Here is a 13,508-nt window from a genome sequence, read left to right as displayed (position 1 = left end):
AGAATGAATTAGATCAAAATTTAATTTTAATACAGATTGTCATGCTCAATAAAGTCAATGTATTTGACCTCCGGTACCCTGTGGGTATTACTATAGTAAAAATTTTAGTCAAATTTGTAATCGTAATGATATTGCTTTGTTTTTAATTTGTAATCGTAATGATAAGTGCTTAATTTGAACCTGTTTGATAATCTTTTATTCATTGTTACTATATTTAATAACGGATAAGGCTATACAAGATGGAGTTGTATTTATATAATTTATGGATTAGCATTACTGTTTAATTTTTTCATGTGCAACAATTAGCAAATAAGTTAGTTGGAAAACATATTATACATTACAAAGGAATCTCCTTAGTTTTTTATGTAAATGGAAATTTTGGTTATCTTAATCTTTTTGACCATCATTGACTACTCACTCATGACATAGTAGATGCTCTATGTCCTTACCAACTTAAAGTCTCAAAGAAAAAGGCTTCATTCACCAATCACTAAAACAAACCATTGTCTCACTCTCTCACTCTCTCATCATCATATCTTAACCAAAAACCATACAAAACTAAAACAAAACTTCACACTTGAAGAGGGAAAAAATCAAAAGAAAAAAATGTTGAGTAATCTTCCACTACACTCCACTCAAAGAATCATCATCATATTATCTTTGAGACTCTCATTTCTTCTAATTTTCTCTTCTTCATTTCCAACTTCTCATAGCTACCCTTCAAGAACTCACATCACAATCTATGCAAGCTGCTCACAAGAAAAATACCAACCAAACACTCCCTTTGAATCCAACCTCAACAGCTTTCTATCTTCAGTTGCGTCTTCCTCATCAGAAGTCACTTACGATTCTTTCGCAATCGGTAATGAAACCTCAACAGCACAACCATATGGAGCTGTTTATGGTTTATACCAATGTAGAGGTGATTTGCATCCACTTGATTGCTCAAAGTGTGTTGGAAGATGTGTTAACCAGATAGGGTTAGTGTGTCCTTATTCACTCGGTGCTTCTTTGCAATTTGAAGGTTGTTATGTGAGATATGAACATAGTGGTGATTTTCTTGGAAAGTTGGATACGGGTATTAGGTATAAGAAATGTAGTAAAGGTGTGAGTAGTGATGTTGAGTTTTTTCGACGTAGAGACGATGTACTTGAAGATTTGCAAACCGCGAATGGATTTAGGGTTAGTAGTTCTGGATTGGTTCAAGGGTTTGCGCAGTGTTTGGGGGATTTGAGTGTTACAGATTGTTCAACTTGCTTGGTTGATGCAGTTGGAAAGCTGAAGAGCTTGTGTGGATCAGCAGCTGCTGCTGATGTGTTCTTGGGACAGTGCTATGCTCGGTATTGGGCTTCTGGTTACTATGATGAACGAGGTATATTCATTCTCATTCTTCTTTTTTCATGTTCAAATCCATAACATATATGGTTCTAAATTACATTAAACCCTAGACAAACATCCGGAGTAGTCCGATAAGGATAACCTAATAGTAAATGACTTACGCGGATTTATAAGATAAGAATTATTCACATGTTATAAACACACTTTCTTACAATATTTCATTCAACATGAAAATCATAGCAATTGCCGCAATTGCCTCTGCAATATTAATATTGTTGTAAGATCTAAAAAAACATTTACATATATTATGCCGCAATTGTAGATACACACCATCACCATGATAATATATCATGATGATAGCACAAAATTATATCATGATGATATATCATTGTACATAATTGTATCTTGATGACTTTACTTTCTCTTACTTAAAAGGATTGTCACTCATTTATTTATTTATGGCTTAACTAATGGTGTATTAAAGTATTTTTAAGATAAGCATGAACAAAGCATAATATGAGAATAAATAAATAAACGAATTGGATTCTTATTCAAAGAAGAAAGAACGAATTCCTTTACTAAAGTAACCTACCCTCAAAGACCCCTTTATGGAAAAGTAATAGGAAAAATTAGAGGTAAAAGGGAAACATAAGTACCTATGAGAAATTTCTAAATGCAATGGTCAATAATATTAGTAAGAGCAAAAGCATTAAGCATATTAGCTTTTATACTTTGTTTTGGAAAATGCACCTTGGTGCTATTCGTTTTTACTCTTTTTCATGAAAACCCCCTTTGTAATTAGCATCACATTCTATATTCTTCACCTTTAAATAGTGTCTTGTTTTAGCATAAAGTAAAGAATGGAATTTTAAAAAAACAGAGAGAGCGCATCGAAACTCACATCTATCTTCCTTAATTTCCTACCCTTAACATTTTTTATTTAATAACTATGAAACGCATAGACACTAACATAAATATCAAACATGATACTGACATTTACACTTCAGTAATAATTTTAAAATAAAATAAAATAAAATATAGTCATCAGTTTCAGTATCTGTGTCTGTGTTTGCCACTAACACAGACATATTTATTTAATTTAGAGGTGTTAGTGTTAAAAAGATTATCAATTTCTTCAAATCATAAGTTAAATATTAAAGTGGACTCAAATATAGGACCGACTCTGGACCCGTGCAAGCAGGCCCATAGTCCAGTACTTCAAAAAATGGGTGGCCTCAATTTTTAGGATTGTAGTTTAGAAATATAATACCGAAAGAATATAATATATACGTTTTAGCGAAATTCATAATCATCTTGTTGCTTGTAGTTCAGTGGTGTTGTAATTAATTTGAGAGCTTTATGTCTACTTAGTGGCTTCTAAATGTTCAATTATCATTTTTTTAAGGAACACTCACTTCATTTATAGAGAATATAAGTGTAGTAAGTAAATAACTGTAGTTAAGGTAAATTTGGTTAATTGTACATATTTTAAAAATAAAAAAAAATAGATTTAGTTAATTATACCTAATAATTATTATTTTTCAATAAACTTTTTGATATAATTATTTTGACAATTAGAATTTCTCAAATTTTAATCATAAAATAATTTGTATATGATCAATTAAACTTTATAATGAGATTTTAAATTAAATTTTATTTTTAATAGTTATTTATTCTAACCCTTATAATTTTATTTTAATTTATTTTAGTATAAAATTTTAAGACTATGTTATATAATTAAATATTTAAAAGTTTATCATACAATGAACTTATTTATTATCAAATTTTTATGATGAAATTAAATTTATTTATTTGTATTTTGATTTGTTATTTTTCTGATCTAATTGAAATTCTTTTTATTGTTAGAAACAACCAAGACTTCATATTATTTATTTTGTCTCTGAGATTCTTCTTCATTTTAGAAACGAATGAAAAATCAATTTTTTGTTAGGGATCCCAATTTTTTTTTGCCCTAGACTTTTAAAAAGTCGGGACCGGCCCTGCTCAAATATATAAACATTTCTCAGCTTTTGTCGCAATTTATATTACTTTCTTCTCAAAAACTTGGTGTTTTGTTTTGTGTAGATTCCCACAATGATGATCAAGTTGGCAAATCAGTTGCAATCATTGTGGGAGTGTTTGGGGGTCTAGCAGTTCTAGTTGTCCTTCTCTCAATTTGCAAAAAAGCAGCAGGTATAATAATTTATTTTACTAAAATTGTGATGCTTAGATTAAATGCATATCATTGATGAAATTATTGAAATGATATGATATGGTTATCATGATCAATATATTTCTTTATTTCATGCAGGTTAATTAAGGAGATATAGGTGCTATATGAAAGGGTAATCATCGAGAAAGATCCACAAATGTTTGTTAAATTTTAGTGAAACCCTACTTTCACTTTTTGATCAATTTAATGTATTCTTTTTGTGACAAAAGAAAGTGGGAGCTATCCTTTAGATTAAAAAAGTAGAGAATATAATATAAATCAACATAGAAAGGGCTGCATATTGTCTTGCCTTTGGGATGTCCAACAAAAAACCATCATTCATTTTAATATTCTTAATGCATTTCTATATTATTCTTCTTTGCACTTATTTCTAATTTACTTGCTTTTTATTCTGTTGACTCTTTCTTTTCTAGTTGGCTTTTGATGTAGAAACAAAACACACTAATATTTTTTTAAACAAACTAGTGGTATACCGGTACGGTCTCACAAAATGTACCGATATAGTATGTTCATTTGTTTTAAATGTATAAAAAATCAAATAAATTAAATAAAATAATTAAATAAAAATTATATGAAAAAATAAATATGAAGATATGAAGAAATATTGATAGGCGCATTTGTTTTCAAAATATAATAAAAATAAAATAAATTTGTTTAAAATAGATAATAAAATAGTGTTTATAATTTTTTTATATATATAGGACGTATCATATGAGAATGACATTTTTATGTGAGAATATGACAATGAATCTGAACCATTAGATTTTAAAATAAATGGTGGAGATTAAGTGTCAATCTTTTTTTTTCTCTCCTCCATCCTCCATTATTAAAATCTAATGTTTTAGATTCATTCTCATATGACACATCCTATATATATATATATATATATATATATATATATATATATATATATATATATATATATATATATATATATATATATATATATATATATATATGTATATATATATATGTATATATATATATATGTATACATATATATATATATATATATATACATATATATATATATATATATATATACATATATATATATATATACATATATATATATATATATATATATACATATACATATATACATATATATATATATACATATATATATATATATATATATATATATATATATTATTTTTGTTTTGGAATTTTTGTCAAAAATATTTAAACCAATAGTAAAATTTTATATTATTATTTAATATTTTTATCACAAACTTCATGTTCCCATTATTATTCCATATTTTGATAAGTAGTTTTATATTTATTATTATTAAATATTTTGATTAGTAACTTTATGTTCCCATTAATATTTAATATCTTGATCAGTAATTTAATATTTCCGTTAACATTAAATATTTTGATCATAGCTTCATGTTTCCGTTAATATTCAATATTTTGATTAGTAACTTCATGTTTTCGTTAATATTCAATAGTTTGATCAATAACTTCATGTTCCCGTTTCAATATTTTAATTAGTAACTTCTTGTTCTCGTTAATATTTAATAGTTTGATAATTAACTTCATTTTTCTTTTAATATTCAATTTTTTTATCATTAACTTTATGTGAAACAATTGCACTGATAACTCTGTGTTTCGCCCAATTTTTGTTGAGAATAATGCAAGTGTGAGTGTGGATAATAGTCCCACATTGGATATGCATGTGGTGACTTGAGCATATATAAGTGGCAGAACCCACTCACCTATCACCTTAAGGTTTTAGGTGGAGAAGTGGGGTGTTTCCCACAAAGGTGTGTTGCTCAAGCGGAATGTGCGCTAACAAATGAACGGATACAAGTGTATATGGAAGAGAAGTGAATAATGTAAGTGTGAGTGTGAATAATAGTCCGGTGTGTCTCCTACAAAGGTGTGTTGCTCAAGCGGAATGTCCCAGAAATTAACAATGCACCCGAACTCGACCCTCCCCGATTGTTGCGCTAACCATTTTTAATAATATTGTATCTTAAATTAAAAATAAATGTAAAAACTAAGATATTAGTAACATAAATAATTAAAAAATAACACATTTCCCTGTTTGAATTCATACATTATTTTAAATATATTTTATTTTATTTTCTATAATTGTAAAAAACAACTGTGGATTCGCACGAATTTTAGTATCGTTACTCTCATGATGCTACTGGTGTGTTACCCGTGCGTTCCCACGAGTACTGGTGTGGTACGCAAACTTTTGTTTTCAAAACGTAATAAACATTTAAATTAGGAAAACAAAATTGTTTTACCAAAAAAATTTATTATTTTTAAAAGAAATACATATTTAAAAAAATATATATTTTTACCAAAATTGTTTTACATTAATAAAATATATTTCAAATTTGAATATATTATCATAAAAAATATTGTATCATAAATTCAAAATAATTCAAAATAGTAATATTAGTTACATAAATAGTTAAAAACAATAAATTTTCCTCGTGTTTGGATACATACATTTTTTAAATATTTTTATTTTTTTGAATTGTATAAAAAATGTAATAACTTGTGAATTCGAAGAAATTTTGATCGTGACACTCGTGCGTTTGTATGGGTACTGACCCGTTTACACTAATATGTTTCTAAATTGTACCAAAAAATGTAATAACCCGTCAGTTTGCACAAATTTTGATATGAATATTCGTGTGTTTGTTCGGGTAGTGGTTTGTTCATTTTATTATTAGTTGTGTTTAAGTTCATGTAATTGATTTAATTTATAAAGTATTTATTATTATAAAATTCACACAATTAATAAAATGAATATTTATATATTTTTGTTTTGGTGATCATAAATAATTATGAATTGTTTATATTAGCATATGATTATAATGTTATTTAACTCATATATTACTTATATATGTTTGTCTAATATTTTTTATTTATAAAAATTTGTCTCATTGATTTATATATTAATAACATGAATAATGGTAAAAAAATAACACATTTTTTCCGTGTTACATTTAATTAAATTTATTTTTAAACTTTAAAAGAAGAGAAAACCTCTTTGATAGCGGTAATAATGACCGTTTAATACAAACGGTAAATTCCAATTATATAAAGAAATATAAAAAATTAATATTTTAATTTGTAGCATTATCTAAATTTCAATTATATCTTTTATTTTTATCTTAAATTTTCCTTTTATAATTTAATTAAAATTTATTTTTTTAGTTTGAAATTTTTTCATAAAATTTTTCGAATTGATATTTCTTTAAATAAATTTTAACTTTGTCTTTTCGTGATCATTTTGAAGATACAATCCTCGTTGTAACAATTATTAATAAGAAAATCAATCATCAAATTTTTTATTTTGTTATAGTTTAATTTCTTCTAATACTTATTAAATTTTATTTATTGTCACTTATATTCTTTTTTTTTTTCAAATAGAGTTAAATTTAGTTTTAACAAAATTTTACGATCGAATGACCACTTTTATCTATTATTATCCATTTTTTCATTCTAATAAAAACAAGGCTTAATTACAATTTTGGTCCCCTATTTTCTTCGATTCATGAAATTGGTCCCCCTATTTTAAATTTAAACAGTTTTGATCCCCTATTTTAGATTTAAACAGTTTTGGTCCCCTTTCATACTTTTGCACTTAAAATTAACAATATTTTTATTTTTTTAAATGACAAATTATTTGTAAAACATGACAAATTATCGTATATAAACCCATTATTGAACTTTGTAGATAAAAATATATGTTAAAAAATAAAAAAATTTCATCGACTTTGTTTGAAAACATATGAGAGGGGGACTAAAACTGTTTAAATTTAAAATAGGGAGACCAAAACTGTTTAAATTTAAAATAGGGGGACTAATTTCGTGAATCACAAAAAATAGGGGGACTAAAAGTATAATTTAACCTAAAAACAACCACACATTTCATTGTATTCTCTCTAAATATTCTCCTCTCAATCTCAATGTTTAGAAAACATAAAAAAATAGTTACAACAAATTGTGAAATATCTCAATCTAAATATTTACCAACATTAAAAAAATAGTTACAAAACTTAAAAAATATATACAACAAATTGTGAAACATAAGAGAGAGAAATTAATAAAAAACAATAGAACTGAAAAAGATATAAAAAATTATTGATATTGTTTAGCTTTTTCATTTTCTCCATAGCTGAAAAAAAAATTTTAAAAAGATGAAATAAATATAGATTTTTAAACTTCAAAAGAAGATAAAAATTCTCTTATAGCGGTAATAACTACCGTTTATTACAAACGATGAATTCCATTTATATAAAAAATAATAAAAATTACTACTATTTTAATTTGCAGCATTATCTAAATTCCAATTATATCTTTGAATTTTATCTAAAGCTTCCATTTATAATTTAATTAAAATTTATAAAATTTTAGTTTTTAAAATTTTTCATAAGAATTTTCGAATTGAAATTCCTTTAAATAAATTTTTTAATTGTCTTTTTGTGATCATTTTGAGATACATTTGTCATTGTAACAAATAATAATAAGAAAACCATTCATCAAATTTTGTATTTTGTTATAGTTTAATATCTTTTAATATTTATTAAATTTTATTTATCGTCACTTACATTCTAATTATTTTATGTAGATTTTATGCGATATTTACTTTAAAGGTTGATTTTTCTAAATAGAGTTAAATTTAGTTTTGTTCGCGACGAGCAGAACAGGTGGCCAGCAACAGTAGGCTTGATCTTCAGTGATGGATGATAAAAAAATGGGGTTATACTTGCAAGCCACTCTGATGTCAAAGTAAGAAAGAGAACAACAAGGTACAACCAAAAGTATGAGATTTTGGGAAAAGTTAGGATTACCTTGCCTTCTAAAGTAGAGGGCTATTTATAGTGTTCTCTTTGATGAATATTGGGTCACGCTATATTTGTGGGCCTGGGCGTGATTTCTCGGCCCAAAATATAGGGAATAGTTGACTAGGTCTTGACTAGCTAAGCTTAAGAGACTAGTTGTTGCCGGGGATGACTGACTAGCATGCTCGGATATTCCATGGTCGTGGGGGACCTAGAAAGTAGACGTACCCGGTAGAAAGGGGACTTTCCTTCTGCCGGTTCCATGGATTGGGCCAATTCTTATTGGGTCACTTCATGCTAACGAGTGGATTGGGACTATTGGAACAATTGAGCTGGTCCAGAACAAGAGCCTCCAAGTTGTTGCTTCCGGTCGTGGAAGCGATGACTTAAGATCGTGCATAAGAGACTCTCCAAGGAGGGATGTTGCTATTTCCGGACAAAATAGTGGTGCTCGAATGAACTGGGCGTCAGACGGGGAGATGAACAACTTGTTTGGAAGTGGAGAGATAGCGTGTGTGTGTTTGCCTCGAGCTTTGTGTTGCATTTAATGCGTGATAATTGCTAGCCTAGTGACTAGGGTTAGGGGTTAATGATGGCCTTTTCTCTTCCGAAGCCCAGGCTTGCACGTCACGTGAGGGTTTCAAACGTCTATAAATACTTTGAACCTTCACTTATTTGAATTTTTACACTTTCTGCACTCTCATATCCTTCAACCGTCTGTCGTTTCCTCCGCCGTCATCTCCGTCGCACGCGCCTTACCTTCTTACATTTCAAGATTTCTTCCAATTATTCCATGTAAGCTTAACTCCTTATTTCTTCTATTTTAATGTATTCCTTAAGTATGATTTTGGAATGCATGCGGCTAGGATAGTCTTAGGGTGATTGACAGTTATTTTTCGGTGAGATGTTGGTGGTTCACGGCGGCGATGTCGTATTCTTCATCACTTCTGTTGAGGGTTAGTTCTTAATCAACGTGAGATTCGTTTTTTAGAGTAACGCCCTTCCAGATTTTAGTTGGAGATTTTTCTACATGGGGAATTACTTGAGTTTTTCGGTTGAGCTTCAATCGGAATTCGGAATTGATGGAGGCTCCGTTGGTTACTCGCGTTAGAGGCGTTAGGCCCGATCTTATCGAGTCCTGACCATCGGTATCCTCGTTGGGGAGGTCAATTTCATGTTCCTCGAGTGAGGGTATTGGTTGAGGAGACTTTATCCTCAGACCAATTAAACACCCTTTCACTTGATTAGCGGTGGAATGGTGGATTTGATTTGATCGTCGAATTCACTTCTTTCCTCTACTTTTCAGGTGATAATGGTCGAACCAGTAGATAATTGGACGCTTACCTCCCTTTCGGCATCGTCTTCGACCACTCCTTAAGCCGAGCGGGAAGTGATCGTGGAGGATTGGGTGGCAACCGAGGTGCTTGATTCAAAATGCCACTTTGCCACAGACAACTCGGACGTCCATACAAATGTCGTTGGAGATGTAGGCGAAGATGGAAATTTAGCAAAAAATGACTAGGTCGTTTATGTGCCCGGTATAGAGGTGCGGGTGTGCGGTACCTATCCCCCGGACCTAATCCCCATGTACGAGATAGTTTTCAGGGAGATGGGATTTCGGCTGCCGTTCACGGATTTCCAATTTCGGTTTTCAACCCCCTGGAGCTTGCGCCCAGCCAACTCCATCGGAACTCAATCGCCTTTCTCCATGCTTTTGAGTTGACGTACCGGTATTTAGAGATTGGGGCCACGATATTGCTGCTCTTATTCTTTTTTCATGTGCAGCGCAAGACAGCCCAAGGACGGTATGGCTGGGTTTACCTAAAGTAGGCGAGAAAACTCTTCAAGCATTTCAAAACTCGCTACTCTCTCCTCGTGCCTCAATTGACGGTAGCTCGGGACTCAGTTCTCCGACGCGTGCTGATGTTGGATGCCTGCAGTCGTCCGGTATCGAACGACACTGGTGATCCTAGGATGATGAGGAAGCGGGTGTTTCGTTTTCGGTGGTCCTCGGATCACTTTAAGTAGAATACTGATCAGTTACTTACTAGAGTCGGGGAGCTGAATGAAGATGACCGGGCCGCTTTTAAGAAGTTGTCCGGGTTTGTGCAGAGCTTTTCCCGTTCCAAAAGGTAGACCGTGCTGGGAGACCGGTGTTCGATGTTGACGGGGAGCCAGAACTGCAGCCTCGTTACATAAGTGTTAAGGAGTTGGTCGACTGTGACTCAGTCGAGGGGGCCGTGGCTCTCCTGGGTACCCATTTTATTTCTGCAAATTTTGCATTTAAGTGTTTGCTCGTTCGAGTTTTTTATAAACTAATATCCTGTTTGTTTATTTTGTAGGATCAATGGCGAGCAAGCAAGATTGAGTCCGGATGCATGCCCATAACAAGGCCAAAGCGGCTAAGAAGGGCGCCACCAATCGTTTGGCCAATGTGCAGCCTTCTCCGGGCACTGGCTCAAGGACCTCTTCATCTTCTACGGCAGGTGCTCGGTCGCCTCTCCCGGCCATAGACCTTCAGCCTCCTCTGATACCCGCCATTGTTCAGCTTTCTCCTCCTTGACAGCAAACCGATCCAGATGCCATGGTCTGGAAGAAGTGTAACACCCCCAATTCAATACTAAACAAATAAGGCATATATTTGCATAAATCAGAGTATAGAAGCATGCATCTCACGAGGGCGTTACACACATTTCAAAATAGAACAAATATTTTATCTTTAAACATGCAATGGTCATTTCCAAATAACACGGGATTTAAAACAACATGCAAAACCACAGCGGAATAATTATCTCATCAAATAAATGGTTAAAAAAGGATGATTCCCATACATCATCCACCATGTCTCAACATCTTGGCTCAAGGCCTCACATTAACCAAAATAACATAATCAAATACGAATACAATATGAGTAAACAAATATCTCATAATATCGAGTCATAAAAACATAAAACCCAACTCCCATGTGTTACGTATGACCAGAGCACAAGTGACTACTTAGTCACGACACCCTACTAGAGATCTAAATCTCGACGCTAAGACTCCTTCGAAGCATCACTATCCACGAAACCTGCATGTTACCAACAAAGGATAACATTCAAACAGAAGGGTGAGAATTCAACTTCTTATAGAAAACATAATATTGGGAAATGTAAAATACAATAAGAATACAATTCAAGAATTCATCACTCTTCCCATAAACATGCATCATATGCAATTAATCAAGATTCACATGTTCATGTCATACAACATAGCTCATTTAATTCTAAGTGATAAAACATGATTCACATATCCACATATATATATATATATATATATATATATATATATATATATATATATATATATATATATACATATATCGTTAATACATATAAATTCAAATCTTTATCACATATATTCCAAATCACATATGTCACATTCATAACACAACAACAATTTATATCAAATGAATCACCAAATCCACATATATATATATCTATCAACATCATTCCACACAATTCATGTCACATAAATCACACCAACAATAACATTTCACACCGACACGTGCGACTCAAGTGTGACTCAATGCGATATGCATGTGGATCCCATCCGTTATCATTTCCGGTCATGCCGATTGTCTTTCCTCTATAGACTAGATAACCACCTCAAAGCTCCATACGGCGTTAAGCTTTCAAATCCCATTCGGCGTTACATTTGGGACAAGCAAATAATCTTCGCGAGATTACCCGACATTGCCACTTTCAATGACTCATGCTTGTGTACGTGTGTAACAAAACAAGACTCATGCATTTAAGACGATCTCTCTATCTCTTAAACTACACAATCACATCTTTACAACTTTGCACACCATTACACAACATGACTTCTCTTCCAAACAATGCATCAACTAACACGCATCAATCAATCACATGTATTCAAGTCTAGTATTATCATTTGTTCAATCCACATCTTGATACATACACATTCAATTGATCATTATCAACAAGATACTTTCAAATAGTACATATAAATATATATATATATATATATATATATATATATATATATATATATATATTCATTCCAACATATCATGGATATCACATCACTTAACACATCTATGAATATTAACCACAAGTCATTAACTCATAATGCACACATAAGTAATCACATGTTATCCATATATTAACATCAAATTTAAACCATTCCACATCAACTAGCCTTTAGCAACTACTCACATAATTCACGGTTATCATATCACATAATACATCCATGAACATTGATCATACACAATCCATCCATAACACACACATATAATTACATTTTATTCCCAATTATCATCATAATTAATCAAACAAGCTTCAACCCATTCTATTCTATCATATAGACAATTATTTAAGCTTCAATGTGCTTCAAACGGCACCTAAAAAGGAGTTACGGATTAAAAGTTATGACATTTTAAAGTTTGGAAAATTCTGCCTACAGCAGGGTCCGCTCAGCGGCCATTAAGCGGGCTTTACAGTAACTTCAGTCTTTGCAGCTCCGCTTACCGGCCAGAGTCCCCGCTTAGCGGCCGTGCGATTATGCAGAAAAACTCAGCAACATACAGAACTGCGAAATCACACACCCACCACTCCAAATCACTCCCAAACATCAATAAACATCAAATACAACCAGTATTCATCATTATTAACAACATATATCATCAAAATCATGTTTAATCATGTAAATCCATAGAAATAGCATAGAAATTAGGGTTCATACATTTCTCATGAAATAGCAAAGAATGAAGAGATTCACACAACACAAACATTACCCAATAATAGATTCTACAAGAACTTGTATTCAAACCCTTACCTCTACTCTTAAATCCACCCTCTTCAAGAAATCTACAATTCCTCTTCTCTTGTTCTTTCTCCTCTCTTCTCTTCTCTTCTTTTTCCCAAATTGTGTTATCTCTAAAATCCTAGTTTTTCTCTTCTAACTATATTTCTCTTAATGGGCTTAGTTATGTTATTACCCACCCATCCAATTATTAATTAGGCCCAATACATAGTATACTACTAATATCCTAATTATATCATAAAACACAAATATGCATATAATTAGATATTTCAATTAATTAGTAATTCCACATAATA

At 31.2% G+C, this 13,508-nt stretch overlaps 1 protein-coding gene across 1 annotated transcript; it reads left to right on the top strand.

Annotated features, from left to right (window-relative positions):
* The first annotated feature begins 475 nt into the window (after positions 1 to 475).
* On the top strand, positions 476 to 3,980 carry LOC131626230 (plasmodesmata-located protein 8-like). The gene is made up of 3 exons (XM_058897069.1): positions 476 to 1,372; positions 3,424 to 3,531; positions 3,650 to 3,980. Exons 1-3 carry the CDS (start codon positions 607 to 609, stop codon positions 3,652 to 3,654), a joined length of 879 nt encoding a protein of 292 aa, XP_058753052.1. The 5' UTR covers positions 476 to 606; the 3' UTR covers positions 3,655 to 3,980.
* Positions 3,981 to 13,508: the final 9,528 nt, after the last annotated feature.

This window comes from Vicia villosa, unplaced genomic scaffold (genome assembly GCF_029867415.1).
Source record: "Vicia villosa cultivar HV-30 ecotype Madison, WI unplaced genomic scaffold, Vvil1.0 ctg.000278F_1_1, whole genome shotgun sequence".
NCBI lineage: Eukaryota > Viridiplantae > Streptophyta > Magnoliopsida > Fabales > Fabaceae > Vicia > Vicia villosa.
Note: the sequence above shows the minus strand (reverse complement) of the source record. Positions and strands in the feature narration are given on the sequence as shown.

Excerpts from the sequence above, each read along its gene's own strand:
- LOC131626230 (XM_058897069.1), top strand. The coding sequence starts at position 607 with ATGTTGAGTAATCTTCCACTACACTCCACTCAAAGAATCATCATCATA. Across the intron at positions 1,373-3,423 it reads TGGTTACTATGATGAACGAG|ATTCCCACAATGATGATCAA; the intron begins GTATATTCATTC and ends TGTTTTGTGTAG.